The following is a 22,537-nucleotide window of genomic DNA, read 5'->3' as shown; positions in this document are numbered from 1 at the left end:
CGTGCAGGGACAGTGCTAATAGGTAGGCAGCTCAAGCAGTGCATTATTTGGAAAACTTCAAAATCTGAAGTAAATCCTCTTGCGTGATGGGTAGGGGGTTTCATTACACAGGATCAGATGACATGAATGCATTGTCATATTCACTCAAGGGGGTATCATAAATCCATGTAATATTGAGTATAAACTCAGTAACCATCCACCAATATCCAAATATAAAAACTTTTAAGTGATTATACATAAAATTACAAGTATTTTAGCTTTTTAAAAACGTGCATTTTAACAAAACAGCAAAACATTTCCATCTCTGACACATACTGGCTATGAAGGGACAAGTCACTTAACCAAGTGTTCCAGGCACTTCTCTAAAGAGTGTAAGTTGCAGAGCAGTTGAAGATTTGCATTGATGATTAAGGTGTATGGTGCCGTCTTGATTTTGCTCTTTCACTCCACATCTCTTGATAGGGCTTCCCTTATTTAATTGTGTCCTGTACATTCTTCCTTTTGTATGGCACAGTAACATTTCATTACGTTCACATACTAGAGTGGTTGGACTTACGGGTTATTCCAGGAAACCACTTCTTCTCGACAAGAGCAAATTACTTTGCCAGAGGAACTCTATCATCTTTAATACCTTAATTGATTCTGAGTAATTCAAAACACATCAATGGAATAAATACGCAACCCGTCCTTTAGGGACCTGAAATAAAGTATCAGTACATTGACATGTTGAGCAGTTTGACTTTGGCATTCTGAAATACCACAGTGGTACTTTTTCTCTGCTGCTTATGTCTACAGTAGCCTCCAAGTGTGAGATACCTTATGAACCCTTCCTTTAAATTAACAGAAAAAGAAAATGGAGGAAGTTCCCAGCCGGGTTGTCAGTGTGCCAAACTTAGCCTCCTATGCAAAGAATTTACTGAGTGGTGATTTGAGTTCCAAGAGAAATGCTGCACCAATAACCAAATCACCAAGCTTAGACCCAAGTTCCAGCTGTGTTAGGTCTGGTCATCAGCCAGTCAAATCTCCTGATGCTAAAACTGCCACAAGGTAAGCAGATAAAATATCTGGTTCAATTTTTCCATGGAGCTACTTGGAAAAATAGGACAAGACTGAATAGTACATAGTAACAGTTGATTTAGAGAGTTCAGTAGGTGGAACAACCTGCAAAGACTTGAACTGTACTTGTCCATCCTTTTTTGGGGGGGAGTGGGAAAGGGAGAAGTGGTCTTGATCTGTGATTTCATTGATGTGGACATGTAACATGGAAACGCCCCCCACCAAAATAGACTGGCAAGCCATCTCTGAATTACAGTCTTAGAGAGTTGTCTGGGGTACATGGAGGTTAAATGACCATGGTCACGTAGTATGTGTCAGAGGAAGAACTGACTGCCCTAGGTCACCTCTCTATTCACTATGTCATGTTTACTTACATATAATATTGATCTATGTGATGGGAGGAGTAGTAATGTCCCAGGGACTAATCATATTTTAAAATTTGATTAAAGTGTTATTTGACATTGGCAGATTAAGGACTCTTTGGTTTGAACATCTACCTAGTGTTCACTTTGGCAGCATATCTACAGTGTGCATGCCTACTAAGTAGAAAGCACCTCCATTTTGCCCAAAATACACATACATTTTCTGACTTTAAAAACTTTTTGTGTTCCAGAGCCAGAAATATTGTGAATATTAAATTACTAGTTACTACATAATAATATGTTTCTGTTCTTAGGACTGAAGACAATGAAAAAACCCAAGCCAAAGAAGTCCAAAAACAAGGTTCTCAGCATCAGGAATGGTTTACAAAATACTTTTCATTTTAGACTGACCTTTTGAACATAACCTAAACGATAACATTTGAGAAAAATATTTTTTTTTTCTTCAAAAATGTCTGATTTAGGGAATGGATTGAAACATAAAAGGTTACTTTTGCTATGTAATTACACCTCATAGCTTAAAAGAATTTTAGGATTAATATTCTATAATGAGTTCACTAAGGAAGTTCCTTAGATCAAGGTAAGATGATTTTCCTTCCTACTTGAATACTCTAACAAATTATTTACTCAGTGTTAACAAGAAAGCACTCATAGGAAAATTTTCCATATGAGTTTTATGTCACATTTTTGGTGTTCACCAACCTTTACAGAATGCTAGTCCTTCCTTGTGAATTGTGTAGTTGACTTTATATGTGGTTTTGTTGGTCTAGAAGCAAATATTTGACTTTTAGAAGTGACTTGACTAGAAATGTTTTTTTCTGTAAGATAATGTATTTACTGTGGAGCATATGTTATCAGTAGCAAAAGGAATAAAAGGAATTTTCATTGACAGGAAGCTAATTGATAGGCGTCTCCGAGGCTTTAAACCCATTTATCTCACTGTGGCCTCGCTGCATGGAACTTCTGTAGATTTAAAGGGGAGCTCTGCGCTTTAAAGTGTAAATGGATTTGGGTGAATGCAGTCCCATTTGAACGAGTGGGCTGTTTCATAGCATTAGACATACTAGTTTTTACAAACTCTAAGTATGTTCATTAAATTCACTTTGCACCTGGCAGAACTATGGGATTTGACAGGACCCAATACAACTCTTATGATTCAAAATAACCTCAGCCCTTTGGTGCTGGCCTAAATGGTGCTCCATGAAATTCTTATTCCAGTAGATGTTGTTTACTCTATGTACTGTGTTACTTGCTGAGATAAAAAAATCTTCCTGTACTGCCAATTTTTAAGTCTTTGCTTTGAATAAAGCCAACAACTGGTAAGTCAAAATGGTTCTATTATGTGTCCTTCAGCAGAAAGCTGATGTCACAATTCAAGGCATGTGAAAGTGACACATGATTAGATTTTCACTTTAGCAGAAAATGGTTTTATATACTTAAGCCTAAAAGAAAATAATGTGCTCTGTGCTTCTACAGACTCATTTACCATTAAAATTTTGACATACAGATCCATGGTAAGCTAAAACACAAAGCTCCAGGGAGGATTTTTAAAAATACAGCTACTGGTCACCACATAGAATTCTGACATGTTATTTACAGAAGAAGGTTTTTCTTTTATTTTCTTCCTTTCTTCATTATGCATAATGGGCACTGGTAAGACAGTCTGCTTTATTTCTTATGTTAGAGACATGACACCCATGCTTTTCTTTTGCCCCACAGAAAAGGTAAACCTACCCTTCCTTTTGGCTACAGCCCCCGAAGCCCTACCAGTAAAAGGGAGTGATTCATTGCCCAGTATCCTAAATTTTAACATATCCCATTACTCAAGGAGAGTCTGTTTATTGACCTACTACCAATCACTGTGTTTATACTCTCTAGTCACAATAACCCTGGGATTTTATGATCTTTTTATTGGTTTTTAGTAAAAAAAACAAAAAACAAAAAAAAACCCAACAAACCATTTTTACACAGGATCTTGTTTTCAAAAAGCCCCAGAGTATTTACAATCATCAAGTTTCTCTGAGACAGGCATGGAAACACTTAATACACCACTCTGAATTTAGCACATCTACCTTCTGCCACAGTGAGGCCTCTTAGTAGTAGTACAATCAGTTCAAGGATCTAGATCTGCTTCCCAGACTAGTTTTCTTCCCCTCAGACTACACTCAAATATTTATTATCGAATATACGTAAATCTACGCAAAGAGAGTAAGTTGGCTATGCAAACTTAAGGCCAAAATTGTGCTGTAATAAATTTGGGAATGGGCAGCTAGGTGGCGCAGTAGATCGAGCTCCGGCCTCAGAGTCAGGAGGACCTGAGTTCAAATTCGACCTCAGATACTTGACACTTACCTAGCTATGTGACCCTGGGCAAGTCACTTAACCCTGATTGCCTCATCAAAAAAAAAAAAGAAAAAAAAAGGCAATAAATTTGGGAAGCCAGTATACGCCTCACATCTAACTAAAACACAGAAGGCTCTGGATTTTCTCAAATAAAAATGCTTTAGTTGGAATATTTTAGAAATTTCTTTAGAAAACAAATTCCAAATGGTCAATTTAATTATCCATAAACGTTAATGGCAGTAACCTTTGCCCAAGTAACTCACTTTCCCTAAGACAAAACCAAAAGGCATCTAAGTGATAACAAAGCAACTAATTTTAGTTTACCAAAACAATATGCATTTCAGACAATTTACAGAAATACACTTTAAGAAACTCTACATAGAAAAAGAAAAGAATATTTGGCAAAGTTGAATTTTTTTAAACAAAATACTCTGTACATCAATATTTCGCAGATTCCATTAAAATTACAAATAAGTAAATCTTAGTTTAATCCTTTTGTAAGTGGAGACAACAAAGAGTCATGTTTGCTTCATGGGGGCAGGAATGTTAGCTGATGCCTGTTCAAGGTATGCCAATGGTCCTTGAGGTATGTCTGCAGGCTTTTTATGTTGAATGTTGATCTCTTCTAGGACCTGCTGCCAGTGCCTGAGCTTTGCCAAATGCTTCTGGACCAGCGCTTCTTTTCTTTGTAATTCATTTCTTAATTCTGAGACATCCTACAAAAAAATCCAAAGAAAACAAAGTTCTTGACTAGATAATTTAAGAGCTCGTATAAGAAAAACTAAAATGAAAGAAATTAATGGTTCTGTAACTGAATCTGGGTTTTTACATTCCAAAATTTGAATCAGCTATTTGAAAAATCTGATGGAATTATTCACAAACTAGGGAATTATCTATGAAATTTTGGGTTGAAAAGGACCTTACAGCTTGAGTCCAATCTACAAGTGAACTGTGTAATTCCCTGTACAAGATGTAATGGAAGATCTTCAGCAATAAGCAGAGACAGAGATTTCCTCCAGAGGAAATCCATTCCAGTTCTGAGCAGCTCTAATCGTCATTAAAAAGTTTTTCCATATAACAAGCCAAAAATTTCCCTCTGTAATGCTATACAGTGCTCCTAGTTCTAAGCCCTTCCTCTTCTAACTGAAAGCTCTTCTGATATTTGTCATCATTCACATTCCTCTTAAGTCTTCTTTTCTTCAAGGCAGCCACCCCTGCCTGGTTCCTTCAATAGCTTCTCATAAGGCAGTTCCCAGACCCTATCAACATCCCAACTTTGGGTCAGATCCCAAAGGTCACCATCCTTTCTAAAAGGATTGAATTTTGCACGGGATAGTTTTCTCTTTGTGGTCTGACAAGGCTATCACTTCCTTCATTAAGGACACCGCCTTTGTAAGTGCCAATTTAAGACTGCTTTGGCTTCCCAGTTAACACTATTGACTCCTATCAAAGTCTACATTAATTTATGTCTAGATTTAGAGCTCAAAGAGGGCCTTTAGAGATCCTCTGGTTTATAATGGAAGCAGTGGTGGCTTGGATGATGATCCATCAAGATGACCTGGATTTAAATCCCTGCTGCTATTTACTGTCTGCGGAACCTACAGCAAATCTCCCCACCTCTTCAGACTTCAGTTTCTCACTTATAAAATAAGGGGGTTGCATGAGATGACCTTTACCAGTGACAAGAAAATCAGGTTCAGAAAGGAACAATGCCCTGCCCAAGCCTGCTGACATGAAAAGGAGAAAGCCAGCATCTGGCTATGCCTTGCATACTGAACTTTAGTATAGGACTTTACTTTGAATAAATACCCTTTGAATTTCATCTAATTAAGGTCATCCCATCATTCTGGCCTGGTGAACTTTTGGGATCCTTATTCAACTTGTGAGCTCTTCCTTCTAGTTTCACTGGTACACTTGAAAAGCATGCAATCCATGTCATTACTTTTTTTTTTTTAATAGAATATTTTTTTTAAGGCAATTGGGGTTAAGTGACTTGCCCAGGGTTACACAGCTAGTAAGTGTCAAGTGTTTGGTCTGAGGCCGGATTTGAACTCAGGTCCTCCTGACTTCAGCGCCGGTGCTCTATCCACTGCGCCACCTAGCTGCCCCCTAATCCATGTCATTACCAACAATGCTGAAGAGGATAAGGTCAAGAATAAATCCCTAGGGCACTCTATTGAGAGACCTTCAAGTTGGCATTAATGCACTCTTTGGGTTCAACATTCAACCAATTCTTCACCTCTCTAGTTATTCTATTATTCAAGCCACTGCTGGATGCCATGCTAAAAACCAGGTATACAATGTTTATACATTCTCTTGACATACCTAATAATACCATCGTGAAAAAAAGTAATGGGATTTTTCTGGCATGAAATAGTCTGGATGAAGCTATGTTGGCTCTTAGGGATCACTAGCTGTTCCCTGTCTAAATACCCACAGAACATATAACTAACCTTCAACCAAATTTTTCTAGATCCTCTATGGCCAGTATCTTAAAAATCAACACTTAATATTTGACTAGTCCTTTATGTAAAAGCTTATGTTAAAGCTTATTTTCAAGGTTTTGAATAAAATACCACCATTATCTTACATTTAACCTTAAAAAACTTATTTTAATCTGTTATTAACTCTATGAAATTAAAACACCACCTAGATTAGAAATGACAGAACATATTACACTAACCATTTTGCTTATATTTTCTTTAAGAACTAAGACCCAGAGGATCACAGATCAGCTTTGTAAGTAATATTCCCCACCTATGCATTTTTCACCTGCTTGTCTATCTACCTCATTTCTCTAATAAAAGAACAAAGATAACATGATAAATTCAATCAGCCTTTATTATTTAGCCAGCATAAGTATTTCCAAGATGTCCATGGATATAGGCAATTTTAAACCAACAATCTTCAGTTTCAAAGAGATCAGGCCTTAATTACAACTTAACTAAATCAACAAAACTTAACTTAGTCAACAAATATGTGACAAGAGTCAAATTTCAATTCTGTAATAAAATGCTTAGTTTGCCATAGTTGGATGGCTTGAAATGTAAAATAATTCTGAAAATGTCACTTTTAGGTTGAACCTTGAAAAACAACAAGTATAGGTTGCATTTTAAAGGGGCCAGGGTTTTTGAAGAGGTGGAAGTAAGGTGGGATAAGTATCTTCTATATTTGGATATAGATGGGTATTTATTTACTCTTGCTAAAATCTGAGCAGGTAAGACATAAAGAAAACTTTGATTTGTTACCTCTTTAATAACTTGCTCTGGTTTCTGGACAGACAGCTGTAATCTTTTCTGAAGGAAAAAGCACTCTGTTTGTCTTGCAACATCTAGAAACTTTTGAATACACTGATCAACACCTGGAATTCAGAAATAATATAAAGCTGCGAGGTAAAAGAAATACAGTGATGACCGCCCAAATTTATTCACAAGAGTCTAGTGGAAGGAGCATTGAACAAGGAAGTCAGGCTTACTGGATTGTTAATGTTAATGTCAATGTCCACTCCAACTCTTGCTTCCAAGCTCATATAGCTTTTCAGCCCCCGTGACCTGCACTTTACTTCCATCTCAGCCCCATAGGATCACAGCCTTGATCTCATTGCCCAGAAGTGTCCCCCCTTAATAATTCATGCACCTGATGCTCACTCCCTTTCCTTCCAGTTCTCCCTGTGCCTCAGCCCTTCTCTTCCCTCACTATGATGTCAGCTCAATCCACACCTCCATCCTTTCTCAACCCTTTCTTAAGTCTAACTTTCTTCCTTTCAAAGTCTCAATATTTTAAGTAATGAATTCAATCTTACACTATCCTCAGCCCTTGAGTTCCTAGACTCCTTGTCATTTCTTTTCAGACCCCAATCCGATATTAAGCTAACCATGTGCCTTGTGCTGTCAAATGCTGATGGAGAATCAATCAATTCATTGGATCCACTCCAAATCTTGGCGATGCAATCTTAACTCAGCCCTCAGTTGTGCTACAAACCAATCCTTTTATTCTTCCCTGACTAGGTGCTGTTCCATAAAGAAACTTATTAAGCACTTACAATGTACCTGGCACCAACACCTTCCCTATCCCCAACACCTACTTTTTCAGTAGCAGAACTTTTCATACCTCACTGAAGAATCAGAAGGCATCCAAGCTTCCTTCCCTCTCTAATTCTACACTTCAGAACAACTCAGCATCATACTGTGTTATCTCCCTCTTTGTACCACTTTCAGGATGAAGTTGCCCTTCTTGCCAAAAACCAACCCCTTGACTGTGTTCCCTTTCCGGATATTTATCTCCTCCTTGGATGACTGTGACATTGGTCAATTATTCTCTTACTGTCAAACTTATTCATGGTTTCCGTTTTAAATTCATTATGCATGTCCTGTCCCCATACATGGATGTCCCATGGTTCTGCCCTAAGTACTCTTTCTCTTTTTGCACTTTGCTGTTGATTTCATCAGCTACCATGGATTTCACTATCATCACCATTCAGACAGCTTTCCAAACCACATCCAGCTCTCATTTGTTTCCAAATCTCCAGCCTTGCACCTGCTTGATCAACATCTCTAACTGGATGTTCTATAGGTGTCTCAACCTCACCATGTCCAAAAAGGGATTCCTCATCTTTCTCCATAAACTTGCCTCTCCTCCTAACATCTTATTTCTAACCACCATTCCTCTAGTGGCCCAGATTCATCATCCTTAGCTCTTCGCTCTTGCTTACCTCCCATATCCAATCAGATGCTCTCTTGTTTAGGCTACTCCCTCACAATTTATTGCATCCATCTCTTCTCTACTCATACCACAATCACTCTCATCCAGACTTGAAATTACTCATCATTTGGCCTAAGCTTCCTAATTGATCTCCTGACTTCAGTCTCTCTCCTCTCTCCTCCATTCAGTTGCAAAATTGGTATTCCTTTTTTTTTTTTTGGCAAGGCCATGGGGTTAAGTGACTTGTCCAGGGCCACACAACAAAACTGATATTCTGAAAGTATGGGTCTAAGTACTTCCCTAGCTCTAGAAGCTTGGAATGAAATGATTTGGTTGAGAATGACATAGGCAGTTAGGGTAAGGGCTATGAGAAAAACAACATGAAGTAATAGAAAGAATGCTGAACTTGACATTAGGAAAGATTTGGGCTTGACTTCTAATTCCATGGAAAATCACTTCTACAAAATGGGATTAATATTACTTAAAACAGGATTGTAGTGAGTAAAGTGCTATATAAATACGAGTTATTTAAGAAAATGCCCCAAAGCTCTTTCTACTAAATCATATCCCCTTCTCATCATGGATTTTTATGGTCTTTACCACCAACAGGTCATTCTGGCCCCCTGGCCTTATTCCTACTACACAAACACTTGCCTTGTGTTCTTCACTGCAACCAAAGTAGTCTCTTTGCTATCTGCCAAATACACCAGATCTTTGTGACATCCCTACCCCTAAACTCTGGCAAATCAAATTTCTTCCCCCTTTAGAACACAAAAAACTCACTTTGTTCACATCTCTAAGAATTAATTTCATCAGGTTCTGGTTATTCCATTCATTACTGTAATTTCCACTGACCACCTTTCCCAACATAGGTATACCCTCTTGTAATGTTGTCAAAATAATGTTTCTCAATGAAGTCATTTTATTATAACCAAGCACCACTGTAACACCATCAACATTGTTCCTACAGAACTGGTCCTATAAAGCTATCACACATAATGATGTTAGGTGAGGCGCACCTGTATTTTACCTGCAGATGTAACATGTTTGTACATGTGCTTACATTTCTGTCACTTGTACTTAGAGATGAACAAAAAGAGGCAGAGAAAGGCCATGTGATAGTCCATTTGTAGAAACTAGCCTATATTATAGAAGCACAGAATTTTAGAGAAGGAATTTCAGAAATCAATCTATTTAACACTACTTAAAGATGAGAACAGTGAGGCTCTCAGAGGCAAAATGACTTGTCCAGGTTCAAAGACTGAACAGTAGAGCCAGAACTATCACTCAGATCCTCTGACTCCTGGAATGATCTGCCCTCCAACTTAATCTACATGATACATGCTACTTCTTTCGAAGAGAAGTTTAAAAGAGTAACATGAAATGAATTTGACCTATTGGATAAAAAGCCATAGAGTAAATAACTAATGATAGAATTATTCTTAGGGCATTATTTTAGAACACCTTTTTTTAAATGAAAATATTTTGAACTGACTTGGAAAATATTTTTAAAACCCTGCTTTTAAAACAAAATTTCCAGTTACACTTGAACATGACAAAATGCCAAATATCAAGTGATAAGAGGCAGAATGGTACAGTGGAAAAAGTGCTGTATTTGGAGTCAGAGAATCTGGGTCTGAATTCCAGCCTCTGCCACTAATTACCTGTGTGAACTGGAGCAAGTCAATTATATTCTCTGATCCTCAGTTTCCTCATCTGCCAAATAAGCAGGTAAGACTAGATAACCTCTTGTGTCCCTTCCAGCTGTAAAGATATGATCTAAACCGAACTGCTATTTTGTTATCTACACAAATCTTACTCCCAACAGAATAACTTGTTCAAGAAGAAGGGACAACCAATGATTTAAATAAATGGATCAAGAATGATGTAGGTATAACTGATGAAAGACAGCAATTTTTAAAATTTTAAAGTTAAATTTTAAAATGAAGTTCTTACCAGTTCTGATTTCCTCCTGATCAGTGCCATTGACATAATCCTGACTCACCAGGGAAGCAAAACAAGCCTACAAAATTCAAAGGCAAACAAAAAAAGTTTAATTTATAAAAATATTAATTTATTAATTTATAATTTAATGTATAATTTAATTTATAAAATTGATGTAAAATATAAAATTTATAAAAATAAAAATATCCTCACTGTTTACTTTAAAAACAATAACAAAGTTACTTCCTAAGTTCCTTGAGGATCTTTAATTTCTAAAGGCATCCAGCAAAGCTCCAAGCCAATGAAAATACTTATTAAATAATCTGATTCTGTAAATAACATCAGGACAAATTCACAGGTGTTATTAATGCTTTCTGGTAAAACTATAGGAAGCTCTGGATAATATTAAAATGAGTTTCAGCCTGAATTCCTAAAGCATAAGCAACACAAACAAGATCAACCTTACAAACTGCCCAAAACAGTTTTGCAAAAGCCCACCACTTTGATACCTAAATTAGCAGTCCCACCTTAATACCTGAAAACTCTATTATAATAATTAAGAAGCAACACAATGTGTTAGGTGCTGTGCCAAGAACAAAAGACAGACACATTTCCTGTCACTTTAAATCCAAAAAGCCAAAGATGATTCTCAGATCTATTTATCAAGCCAGAATCTCGTCTCCAGTCACCAACTGCCTATTCAACATTTCAAACTGGATGTCCTATAAACAATTTAAACTCAACACATCCAAAACAGAACTTACTATCTTTCCCCCAACTCTCTCCTCTTCTACACTGCACTTTTACTGTGAAGGGCACCACTATCTTCTCAGTCAGCCAAATTCAAAGCTCAAGTGTTATCCTGGAATCCTCACTCTCAACCCCATATCCAATCTGTCGCCAGGCACAGTCATATCTATCTTTATATCATATCTCATCGGCGTTCCCTTTTCTCCTCTGAAAGCCTTCATTTTGGTACAGGCTTTCATAACCTGGATTACTGCAATCAAGTCTTTGCCCCAACCCCCACTCTAATCCAATTTCCACTCAGCTGCCAAAGTGATCTTCCAAAGTGCAGGTCTTATCATATCACCTCTATATTGGATAAACTCTAGTCATTCCTTATTACCTCTATGATCCTCACTTTGGTTTTTAAAGTGTTTCACAAGCTCACCCCTTCCTACCTTTTCAGTTTTTTAGTTTTATTCCTCTACATACTCTAAACCCCACCTACACTATCCCTGCATCATCTTGACATTCCATTTTCCCGGGCCTTTTTCCTGGCTATCCTCCATGCTAGGAATGTTCTCCTTCCTCACTGCCTCTTTCTGGGTTCCTTGTTCAAAACTGAGCTCAAATTCCTCCTTCTGGCTAAAGGCCCCTCGCTTGCTGGTGCCTTCCCTCTGACATTGCCTCCAATTTACCCTATACATATCTTGAATGTACATTGTTGTTTGTATGTTGTCTCCTTCATTAGATTATGAGCTCCCTGAGGGCAGGAGATTTTGTCTTTTTTGAATCCCCAGTGCTTAGCTGAGTGTCTGGCACATGGCAAACATTTAATAAAATAAATGCTTGTTGACTGACTAAAATTAAGCACGATAAGGCCTGCCTTTTTCTTAGATGCCCCCTTCCTCCAGGGCCTTAATTTTATAGTGCTTGATGCCTGGACAATACAGGTGAAGCAGACCAAAAGTACAGTATCTCACTGGTGGATAGCCCCTGCGTTTGGCCATCCAGGAGGGTCTACACAAAATACAGAATCCCACTGGTTGACAGATGGGCCAGTGAGCAGACCTTAACAGACCTATCCTGACCTTTCAGGAGGTCCTGCCAAGCTGGTCTACGTGGTCCAAAGGGCCGGGAGAAGGACAGACAAAAGTCCAGCAACCAAGGTCACTCACTGGTCAAGTGTTCACTGTCATCTCCCCATGCTGGGCAATAAAGAGATGGTGGGGCAACAAAAAGAGATGGTGGGGCAACAAAAATAGCTAGGGGAACTTCCATGTAATTGAGTCACCTCTGTCACACTGGGCTTGGTCACCATAACAAGGAAAAATAAGGGTGAAGTTTCTCTGGTTAGCTTCCTATGATTAAGCAAGTGAACTTAGAATCCTTAGTTAACATCTCTGAGACAGACTACCAGAACGTAAAATCACTACCTCTATGGAATATATCAAACTGACTAATACTGATTGGAATAAAATAGGTGTCCAATAAATCATCTATCACATTCTTGAGGTTTCAATTAATTAAGCCCAGGTTACCTCCTTCCAGAAGCTAATAATCTAGTTTGGGATAAATCACATACACATGAAAGGTAATTCAGTCAAAGACAGTTTATAGTTAAGTACCAAAATTAGTGAGGTGCACACTAAGTGTCCTATATTAGTTCAGAGATGAGAGAGTCCAGTAATTGCAAAACAGGAGTTTGTCTTTGATGCCCCTGAAATAGAGCTCCTGTTCAGCATTTCCAATAATCTGGGGGACATTTCAATTCAACAAGCAATTATTAAGCACCTGTCCTGTGCCAGACATTGCTCTGGGGTCTCTGAACAGAAAAGACAAAAATAAAACAGTGCCTGATACATAGTCTGATTTAAGTAAATTGGGGAAAAAAAGCATTAATAACATAAAATTTAACGTATTATGGAAGGCTGTTAGGGTGAATGGATTTGAAGGGACAACATTAAGTACATAAAAGTGATTAAAGACTCTCATATTTCCCATTTATCCTGTACATAGCTTAATTTGTATACATTTATTTGTATTGTCTCCCTCATTAGAATACAAGCTCCTTGAGAGCAAGGGCTGTCTTTTACTTCCTTTTTTTTGTATCCCTCATTAGGACAATGCCTAGCACATAGTAGGTGCTTAATAAATACTTTTTGAACTGAGACATATCAACATTGACTGGAGCTGTGGGGGGAAGGTGAGAGAGAGTTCTGTCTCAAGACCTTGAATACAAGGGCAGAAAGAGGCGGTGAACTTTTCAGAAGAAAGGCTGTAGTATAGGTTTGGAATCCAGAGACCCAAATCCTAATTTTATCACTAACTAGTTGTGTAATTTCAGGAAACTCAACTCCCCTCCATTTACTTGTTTTTACAAAAAAAAAAAAAAAAGAAGCCGGATGCCATCATCCATTTATTAAACCAGGTGATTTTAACCTGGGATTCTGAATTTTTAAAAAATATTTCGACAGCTACATTTCAATCACGGGGGTAGTCAGTGAAAATACCCGGAGGCGGGAGATGGAGCGTCTTGTCCGTGGGCAGTGGAGGACACTGGTAAGGAAAAGGGGCAGGTTACGAGGAGCTTTGGGCCAGACGACTGAGCCCGAGGATTGCGTGTCTGATCCTGTAGGGGAAAGGAAGCCAATGGAGTTTGTTGCCGGGAGGTGTCAGACCAGGTGCAGACCAGGAGAGCAGAGGACACGAGTCTTGGGGGTGAAGCGAGCTGAGGGGCGGGGGGCGTGAACGGGAAGAGACAAACGATGCTGGACCGGAATGGGGGGGGGGCCGCGGGGGGGTGCGTTACCTCGAAAGACGCTTCCAACTCGTCCACTAAAGTACTATTAGAGCTCCTCGGACCGCCAGCCGCCGTCGGAAGCAACGCAACTTGTCCCGAGCTCCCGGGGGGTCCTGGGGGCGCAGGCGGCGGAGGGGGCCCCGGTTGCTGAGCCGCGAACATCCCTCCTAAGGAAGCTGCCATCTTGGGACAGCTTCTCCACCGGGCATGCGCAGGGGGGAAATCGGCTTCAGGGAGCATGACCGGAAATCGAAACGAGAACCGAGCATGCGCCACCTGGACTCGGGTTGTATGCTGATTGGCTTGGAAGCGAAGGGAGAGCCACGTGAGGAAGGAACCATGGGCGGGAGGTGTGGCTTGGAGGAGAGGCCACAGCCTCCGATGAAGCCTGAGGTTCGGTCTCTTGTTTCCGATAGAGAGACAGGAGTTCCCCGGCGCACTGGAGGAGGACGGTGTAGACTTCCCTAGAGCCTGGCAGCGGGTCCCTCGAATTGGTTCAGACCGTCTTACGTTCAGCTTTTTCCTTAAGCACATTTTTGTCCCTGGGACTCCTCTATTCAGCCGTCTCCAGAGGCTTCCTCCTGGGACTAAGATGAAAAATAAGCTCCTTTAATTTTTTTAAAAATAAGTTTTTATTGAATTTTCTGTTTCTTACATCACCATAGTTATCCCAAGTATTCTGCCCCCCTCTTCCCCTCCAAGAAAGCCTTCTCATATGACATCGTATGTTTTTTAGAGAGGAAAAAAAAATCAGCACAACTGATGATACACTGCAAAAGTACAAAAACATATGCAATGTGATGTGTATGGTGTTGGTGGGGGTGGGGGGACGTCAGGAAGATGGTGCCATGACTTACTTGCAAGTAAATTGGCCAACACTTTCACGAAGGTGTGGGTTAGGGGTGTCTTCTCACATCTTATTCAAGTACTTCTGGATCTTTATAATTTTGTTACATTTATTTTTCACTTATTTATTCATTTAATTAATTTTTCATTTGTTCTGTTTAGCTTTTAAAGACCTACTCGGCTTCACTGGATCCAGGCACCTCACATTACTTACTATATACAAGCCCTTTACCTAAAGACATAGGGTAGACTTGAGAAAGAAGATTAGTGGAAAGAGCGCACACTTTATATTCGAGTCAAACAGGGCTAATGGTTGACATTTTGCCTCTCACCTACTTTTTCTTCATCTCCTGCTCTCTCTTTCCTTCAAGGTTCAGTTCAGGTATCACCTCCTGTGAAGTCTTTCCTCCATCTGTTAATGCTCTCTCTTCAAATTAGCTTGCATGTTAATTTGGGTACATGTTATTATGCTTTCTCAGTGGAATATAAGCTCCTTGAGGGCAGTCACTGCTTTGTTTCTGTTCTTCCATCTATAGCACTTTGCTTCAGTGCCTTACAGGGAATATACTTAAATGCTTATTGAATTTTTTGCTACATTGATATTAACCAACTCTTATACAATTATTTGCAGTGCTAACTCCCACCCCTTATTAAGTATTTTCTGGATCATAGATCATTAAAGCCAGAAGGTCCAGAGCTGAGACACAGAGAAAGGAAGTGATTTTTCTCATCTTAGAGTTAGTGTCAGAGCTGGAACTCCAGCTTCCAGAGGATGGTAATCAAAGTCTCTCAAGAATATTTTTACGGATACCTTTTCCTCAGCATGATTTAAATTCAGTTCTTTGAGGAAATATCTCTTCAGTCTCTTTCTCTAGGACAGTAAGCTAACAACCTCTCAAGACAGTTCTTAGTCCTTTATCTCTGCACCTCTAAGAGTATCCAGCTATGAAAATTAACATACTCTCTGGAACAATAGTTAAATTGCCATTCTCTGGGAGAGTTTATTCTGTCTTAAAGATAAGTAACAGTATCTACTATCTTTGTAGAAGTGGCTATTGAATGAATAAAAAGAGCATTTACTAAGCACTTATTAGGTGCTAAGCACCTACTATGTGCCAAGCACCATGCTAAGTGCTGGAGATCCAAACAGAAAAAACTAGACAGTCCTGTTGCTGAGGAAGTGCACTTTTAAGTGAGGGAGTCAGCATATGAGTTCAGATGCAGAAGAAGGCCTGAAAGTTTAAGGGTTCAGAAGTGTGGATGGCAAGGCCTCATAAACCTTATAATTAAAGCTGGAGTTATACAAGGAAAGCATTGTGTAAACTCTAAAGTACGTTGTGTGATTATTGAGAAGAAATGGAAGGAAGTATAATACATTCATTGTGGAGTCAGAGGGGCTGACTTCAAATTCTGACTACTACTTACTACCTCGTGACACTGGGTAAGGTACTAAATTGCATGGGCTTTACTTAGTTCCTCATCTCTTAAATGAAGGAGTTGGATTAGATTAGGAATCCTTAATCTATTTTTGTATCATGGATGCTGGCTGGTGAAGATTGTAGACCCCTTATTCAGAATTTTTTAAAAATAATTGAAGGAAATGCTAAATTTTAGTTAGAAGTTAGTAAAAATAAGGATGTAATTCATTTCCCATCCAAGTTCCTGGGCATCCTAAAATCTATCCATGGACTCTTTAGGAGTCCACAGGTGAAGAATCCCTATCACCCCTCCAGGATTTCTAGTAAAAAGACTCCTTCCCCTACAACATCCTGTTCTTCACGGTGCTGTTCCCGTACCTGAAATTTTCTCTCTCCTCATGTCTTCCCTTAAGACCTAGCTAAACTTCCACCTACAAGAAGTCTTTTCTTGATATCCCCCTTAAAGGTAAGGCTTTCTCTCTGTTAATGATCTCCAGTTTATCCTATACATCTCGTTTGTTCCTAGTTTACATGTTGTTTCCCCCTTTAGACTGGGAGCTCCATGAGAGCAGGGACTGTCTTTGGTCTCTATTTCCAGTTTAGCAGTGTCTAGCACTTCTGTAAGCACTTAATAAATGCTTGTTGAAGAATGACTTTGTGCTGACTGTATCAAGCCTAAGAATGCTGAGACCTTTTTAATGTCATGAATGGCTACAGAAAAGCCCCACAAAGGAAAAATCAGAATGTTTACTGCTCAGATTCTGCATGCCTTTATCTACACAGTTCATAGAGTTAATTTAACAACATATAGAATCCTAGATTGAAAGTGATAAGGATTTTAGAACTCTCATTCACCCTTCTTGTTTTACAGATGAGGCCACTGGAGGACCACAGAGGTCACTCAATTTGCTCACAGGTATCAGGTGGCAGTCAGGCTCTGGACCAGGTGTTCCAGCTCCAGAGATGGGTACTCTTACTACTGCCTCTCATAAATTTCTGAGGCAGTAGAGACAAAATAGTGAGCTAGGCTCAGAACTGAGGGAGAGGGAAGCAATGAACTGCACCATCTAAGCTATTTCAAACAACTCCATGTCTATACTTGGCCAAAGAATTAAATTTTTATGGTTGATTTTCTTTGGGACTATCTTAATAGCCAGCAACTAATGCACAAATTTATCAGAATCATGCTGAAGCCCAAAGTGATCATTAAATTAGCAAAAATACCATGAGCTAATCTAATTATTTTGGTCATATAAGGCCAAAAGTGACAGCCCAAGCAATTGAAAATCATTAGAGGCTTGTGTACTGGGGGGGGGGGGGGGGGCCCTGAGCCAAGATGATAAGAGTAAAAACAGTGACTTGCATGAGGTCTCCCCCAAACCCCTCCAAATACCTGTTAAAAAATGGCTCTACACAAATTCTAGAGCAGCAGAAACCACAAAAAGACAGAGTGAAACAAATTTCCAGCTCAAGACAATCTGGATGGTTGATTGGAAAGATCTATTGTGCCATGCTGGGAGAGGAGCACAGTTCTGCATGGGCATGGGAGAGGAGCACAGTTCTGCATGGGCCACACAGGCAAAGACCGGGCCTCAGCGGAGCAGGCCTTGGGACTGAATCAAGAGGAACTGCGGCGGGTTCCAGACTTCTCAACCCACAAACACCAAAGACATCTTAGGTCAGCAGGAAAGGTCTGTCGGACCGTGGTGAGAGAGGACCTTGGTCGGCCCCAATCCTGGCAGACGGGCTGCTTCCAGAGCTCTCAGCCCACAGATGATGGGGGGATCAAGTAGCTGATCAGAGGGGGATTGCAGGGATCTCTTTGCTGGTACTGAGGCAGGATTCTCTTGCTTTGCCTGTGCTTGGATCTGGGTTACAGTTCTGGGTGGCAGTCCTGAAGCAAGGGTGAGTCCTGGTATGATGGAGCTTGAAGTGTTGGTGGAGAGGGAATCCTCCTCACAGTTCCAAGGCAGAAGGGTGTTTGTGGTCACTCACAGACCAGAGCACAGGCCAGGAAAGGAGTAAACACCTTGCCCCTTATCATATCACCTTGGAAGAATTGAAAATTGAAAAGTCCCTAGAAGGATCTCTGAAAATAGCTGCACAAACCCCCGAAGCTTGGGACAGTACATTCTCCACATTGGAAGCAGACCCCTACCTTAACAAAGAGTTTAAAACTCAAATAATTGGCTGGGAACATGAGCAAACAGCACAAAAAAAGTCAGACCATAGAATCTTACTTTGGTGACAAAGATAAAAACATACAACCAGAAGAAGACAAAAAAAGTCAAAGCTCCTACATTCAAAGCCTCCAAGAAAAATATGAATTGGTCCCCAGCCACGGAAGAGCTCAAAAAGGATTCTGAGAAGTAGAGGAAAAACTGGGAAGAGAAATGAGAGTGATGCAAGAAAATAATGAAAAACAAGTCAATAGCTTGCTAAAGGAGACCCAAAAAAATACTGAAGAAAATAACACCTTAAAAAATAGCCTAACCCAAATGGCAAAAGAGGTCCAAAAAGCCAATGAGGAGAAGAATGTCTTAAAAAGCAGAATTGGCCAAATGGAAAAGGAAATTCAAAAGGTCACTCAAGAAAATACTGCCTTAAAAATTTGAATGGAGCAAATGAAAGCTAGTGACTTTATGAGAAATCAAGAAATTGTAAAACAGAACTAAAAGAATGAAAAAATAGAAGACAATGTGAAATATCTCACTGGAAAAACAACTGACCTGGAAAATAGATCCAGGAGAAATAATTTAAAAATTATTGGACTATCTCAAAGCCATGATCTTTTTAAAAAAGGAGCCTAGACATCATCTTTCAAGAAATTATCAAGGAAAACTGCCCTGATATTTTAGAACCACAGGGCAAAACAGAAATTGAAAGAATCCACCAATCTCCTCCTGAAAGAGATCCCCAAAGGAAAAGTCCTAGGAATATTGTAACCAAATTCCAGAGTTCCCAGGTCAAGGAGAAAATATTGCAAGCAGCCAGAAAGAAACATTTCAAGTATTGTTGGAAACACAATCAGGGTAACACAAGATTTAGCAGCTTCTACATTAAGGGACTGCAGGGCTTGGAATAGTAATATTCCAGAGGGCAAAGGAGATAGGATTACAACTGAGAATCACCTACCCAGAAAAACTGAGTATAATCCTTCAGGGGAAAATGTGGACATTCAGTGACATATAGGACTTTCAAGCATTCTTGATGAAAAGACCAGAGCTGAATAGAACATCTGACTTTCATTTGAAAGACTCAAGAGAAGCATGAAAAGGTAAACAGGAAAGAGAAATCATAAAGGACTTACTGAAGTTGAACTGTTTACATTCCTACATGGAAAGATGATATTTGTAACTCGTGAGACCTTTGTCAGTATTAGGGTAGTTGGAGGGAAAAAAATTATATGTACATATAGATAGATACATAGAAGGGAGAGTTGATTGGGGCAGGGAGTAATCAGAAGCAAACACAAAGCAGAAACAGAGTTAGAAGAAATAGAATAAACGGGGGCAGGATAGGATGAAGGGAAACATAGTTAGTTTTTCACAACATGACTACTATGAAGTGTTTTGTATGACTACACATGTATAGCCTGTATCGAGTTGCTTGCCTTTTCAATGAGGGAGGGTGGGGAGGGAGGAATGGAGAAAATTTGGAACCCAAAGTTTTATAAACTATTCCTGCCCTACAGGAAAATAGAAGGGGAAGGGGATAAGAGAAGGGGGAGGTAACAGAAGAGAGGGCAGATTAGGGGAAAGGGTGTTCAGAATGCATGCCATCTTGGGGTGGGGGGAGGGGTGAGATGGAGAGAAAATTTGGAACTCAAAATCTTGTGGAAGTAAATGAATGTTGAAAACTAAAAATAAATAAATTAAAAAAATAAATAAATAGCTTATGTACAAGGCAAAAAAAAAAGAAAATCATTAAATTCAGAGTTTAAAGCACAAAAATACACCACAACCAACTCCAGAAAGCAAACAAAAATAAGTTTATTGCTTAAGAACAGTGCATAGTAACTTTGTTCATGGTTTCTTGTAGCAAATCTAAAATGATTAGCATTTTACCTCTTAATTCAGTTACATAAACTGGAAAGGTTATTTTTTTTTTTAAACAATCAACATTAATTTTTAAACATCTTTAAAATCTGTTGTCAGGTCCTATGTAAGATTTGCCTTTCATAACTGAATATTCCTTTAAAGAAAAATGGTTGCATTCATGATCCTAGCCAAATGTATTTCACTTTATTCCAGGTTTAGAAAGCTATTATAAAACATAGTTTTAACCCAACTATCCAATTTAAGATGAAATAAAAGAATATTAAGATCAGTACTTCACTGAGAATTTTCTTTGTCTTTACTCATTCGAACTAGAAACTCTGTCAGGGTCCTTGTAGGCCTTCCTGACATTCCTTTCCTCAGATATGGAACCTCATCTTTATTTGTCATCACTCCTGCTATATCCAAATGAGCCCATTTAGAATGGGTTACAAATTCCTTCAGGAATGCCGCAGCTGTACAAGCTCCCCCAGATCTGCAAAGAAATTCAAAATGTTAAGCTTAAGTAATTACATCAACACCTTAAAATTGATGTGAGTACTCTTATCAGTGCACACACCAAACTCTCTAAGGCTTAGCAGGTGACTCTTCATGAGCCACTGTGGTCAAGAACAAAATCAACTAGTGACCAATCTTCTAGTGACTAGTTTTTCTGGAACTTCATCAAGCTAGGCCCTAAGGAACAGACACACCTATGTCCGAAGCCTTTACAGCTTGAATCTGGCAGAGTTTATGTTATATTATACCTTCAAGAACTTGGGGGATCTACCAGGCTAGGTAGGACAGGACTTTCGTAAGAAAATTATTTAATCCCTAAGGAATATAATGTACGTGGGGACAATTCTTCTAGAAAGAGACTCTTTCTCCCTCTGTAAGTACATATAACATTTATATCAAAATAGCTAAATGAAAAAACAAAATCTAACTTAAGAGGTTATAGAGAAATAATTTTTACAATATTCATTTTCAGATATGATCTAAATAGTAAAGAAAAAATTATTAAAGCAAACTCCTTCCTTCCCATGGGAATAGTCTGTGGCTCTTTATCCTTCTTCCTTTCCCAGCACATACGCATGCGCGCGCGCGCACACACACACACACACACACACACACACACACACACACTTTACCATATTCAAATTGGTCTGTGAAATCTGGCCTAATTTAAGCCCAAAGTAGAAAAATTTTAATTTAGTAACAATAGATTAAAAAAGGAAGCAGTTTTGTGTGGAAGCATCAGTCAGATCCTCAGATTTCATTACTAAATGCAGTACACAAAGGGCAGCTACTAAACCAATGAGATAAATTAGTATAATAATTTTTTTAAAGGGACAAAATAGAGTATAATAATTTTAGTAATTTGTTGTGCCATTAGCAAAGCCATGAATTTCAGCTAACTACATACCTGTATTTCCCAATATTATTAATATCAGCAAGTTGACAATCTACAATTTGTCTTGTATATTGGTCAAAGAGGGGCATCCTCCACATGCGGTCCCCTGTTTCAATGCTTGCCTGCAGAAGAAAAAGGTATGAGTGCTAAATGCTGAAGCTGTATGAGCTATCTTAAACTTATTATAATAATACACCAGATAGGAATATGAATTACTCAAAGGGAAATGTTATTTTCCATGTTAGAGTAAATATACAACACTAATTGTTCTCACATTTATATAGTCCTTTAAGACACAGCTTAGCAAGGCAGAAGAATTGAGATTTGATAACACACTCTGTCAGAGAACAAAACCCCATCCTGTTCCTTTCGTGTATATTTCCTATTTATATATATAAGTATGTATGTATACATGCGTATGTATGTGTGTATATATACATATATACTCATTTATTTATTTATGATTTTTAAAACATGAATAATAGAATTCTGGAAGACCATTTCCTGAGGAGTATGAAATGTCAGCAAAGAACCTAGAGAAATGGGTGAACCTAAAAACCTAGGCTGGGAAATGCTCCATATTTCATAGAGCTCAGAACCAGTTTACAGATGAACTGAAAGTATTTCAGATAGGACAAAAAATATCACTGGACAGCCCTAAAGAGAGCAAGGACTTTGACTTAGGAAGAGATAGGCATCTACTTGGTCTATCAGAGGGAAGCGTTATACAAACTGCACCCAGGGAAACATGGCCTTAACCAGTGAGACCACACACAGTTGCTAACTTTTTGGGGGAGGGATGGGGAACAGTCAATCTGGACTTGAGTCCTCAAAAGTGGTATGAACACATGTTATGGAACTCCCTCTAC

At 38.9% G+C, this 22,537-nt stretch overlaps 3 protein-coding genes across 3 annotated transcripts in view; 1 reads left to right on the top strand and 2 right to left on the bottom strand.

Moving 5' to 3' along the window:
- Positions 1-1,838, top strand: part of FAM184B (family with sequence similarity 184 member B) — a 119,983-nt gene extending 118,145 nt beyond the window's left edge. The window contains exons 16-17 of the mRNA XM_027836517.1: positions 845-1,047; positions 1,733-1,838. Of these exons, the coding sequence (XP_027692318.1) occupies positions 845-1,047; positions 1,733-1,823 (294 nt within the window). The 3' untranslated portion in view covers positions 1,824-1,838. The remainder of the gene's footprint in view (positions 1-844; positions 1,048-1,732) is intronic.
- A 2,081-nt stretch (positions 1,839-3,919) lies between these two features.
- Positions 3,920-14,147, bottom strand: MED28 (mediator complex subunit 28). Its single transcript, XM_027836516.1, has 4 exons — positions 13,963-14,147; positions 10,437-10,503; positions 7,028-7,140; positions 3,920-4,495 (listed from the first exon to the last, which is right to left on the bottom strand). Exons 1-4 carry the CDS (start codon positions 14,134-14,136, stop codon positions 4,298-4,300), a joined length of 552 nt encoding a protein of 183 aa, XP_027692317.1. The 5' UTR covers positions 14,137-14,147; the 3' UTR covers positions 3,920-4,297.
- A 6,137-nt stretch (positions 14,148-20,284) lies between these two features.
- LAP3 (leucine aminopeptidase 3) overlaps positions 20,285-22,537 on the bottom strand; it is a 29,470-nt gene continuing 27,217 nt past the window's right edge. Inside the window, exons 12-13 of the mRNA XM_027836262.1 lie at positions 21,681-21,790; positions 20,285-20,750 (exon numbers count right to left, since the gene is read on the bottom strand). Of these exons, the coding sequence (XP_027692063.1) occupies positions 20,552-20,750; positions 21,681-21,790 (309 nt within the window). The 3' untranslated portion in view covers positions 20,285-20,551. The remainder of the gene's footprint in view (positions 20,751-21,680; positions 21,791-22,537) is intronic.

Source organism: Vombatus ursinus, unplaced genomic scaffold, assembly GCF_900497805.2.
Source record: "Vombatus ursinus unplaced genomic scaffold, bare-nosed wombat genome assembly UNPS02014818.1, whole genome shotgun sequence".
In the NCBI taxonomy this organism is placed as follows: domain Eukaryota; kingdom Metazoa; phylum Chordata; class Mammalia; order Diprotodontia; family Vombatidae; genus Vombatus; species Vombatus ursinus.
Note: the sequence above shows the minus strand (reverse complement) of the source record. Positions and strands in the feature narration are given on the sequence as shown.

Excerpts from the sequence above, each read along its gene's own strand:
- MED28 (XM_027836516.1), bottom strand. The coding sequence starts at position 14,136 with ATGGCAGCTTCCTTAGGAGGGATGTTCGCGGCTCAGCAACCGGGGCCC. Across the intron at positions 10,504-13,962 it reads AGTTGGAAGCGTCTTTCGAG|GCTTGTTTTGCTTCCCTGGT; the intron begins GTAACGCACCCC and ends TGAATTTTGTAG. Across the intron at positions 4,496-7,027 it reads CAGAGCAAGTTATTAAAGAG|GATGTCTCAGAATTAAGAAA; the intron begins GTAACAAATCAA and ends ATTTTTTTGTAG.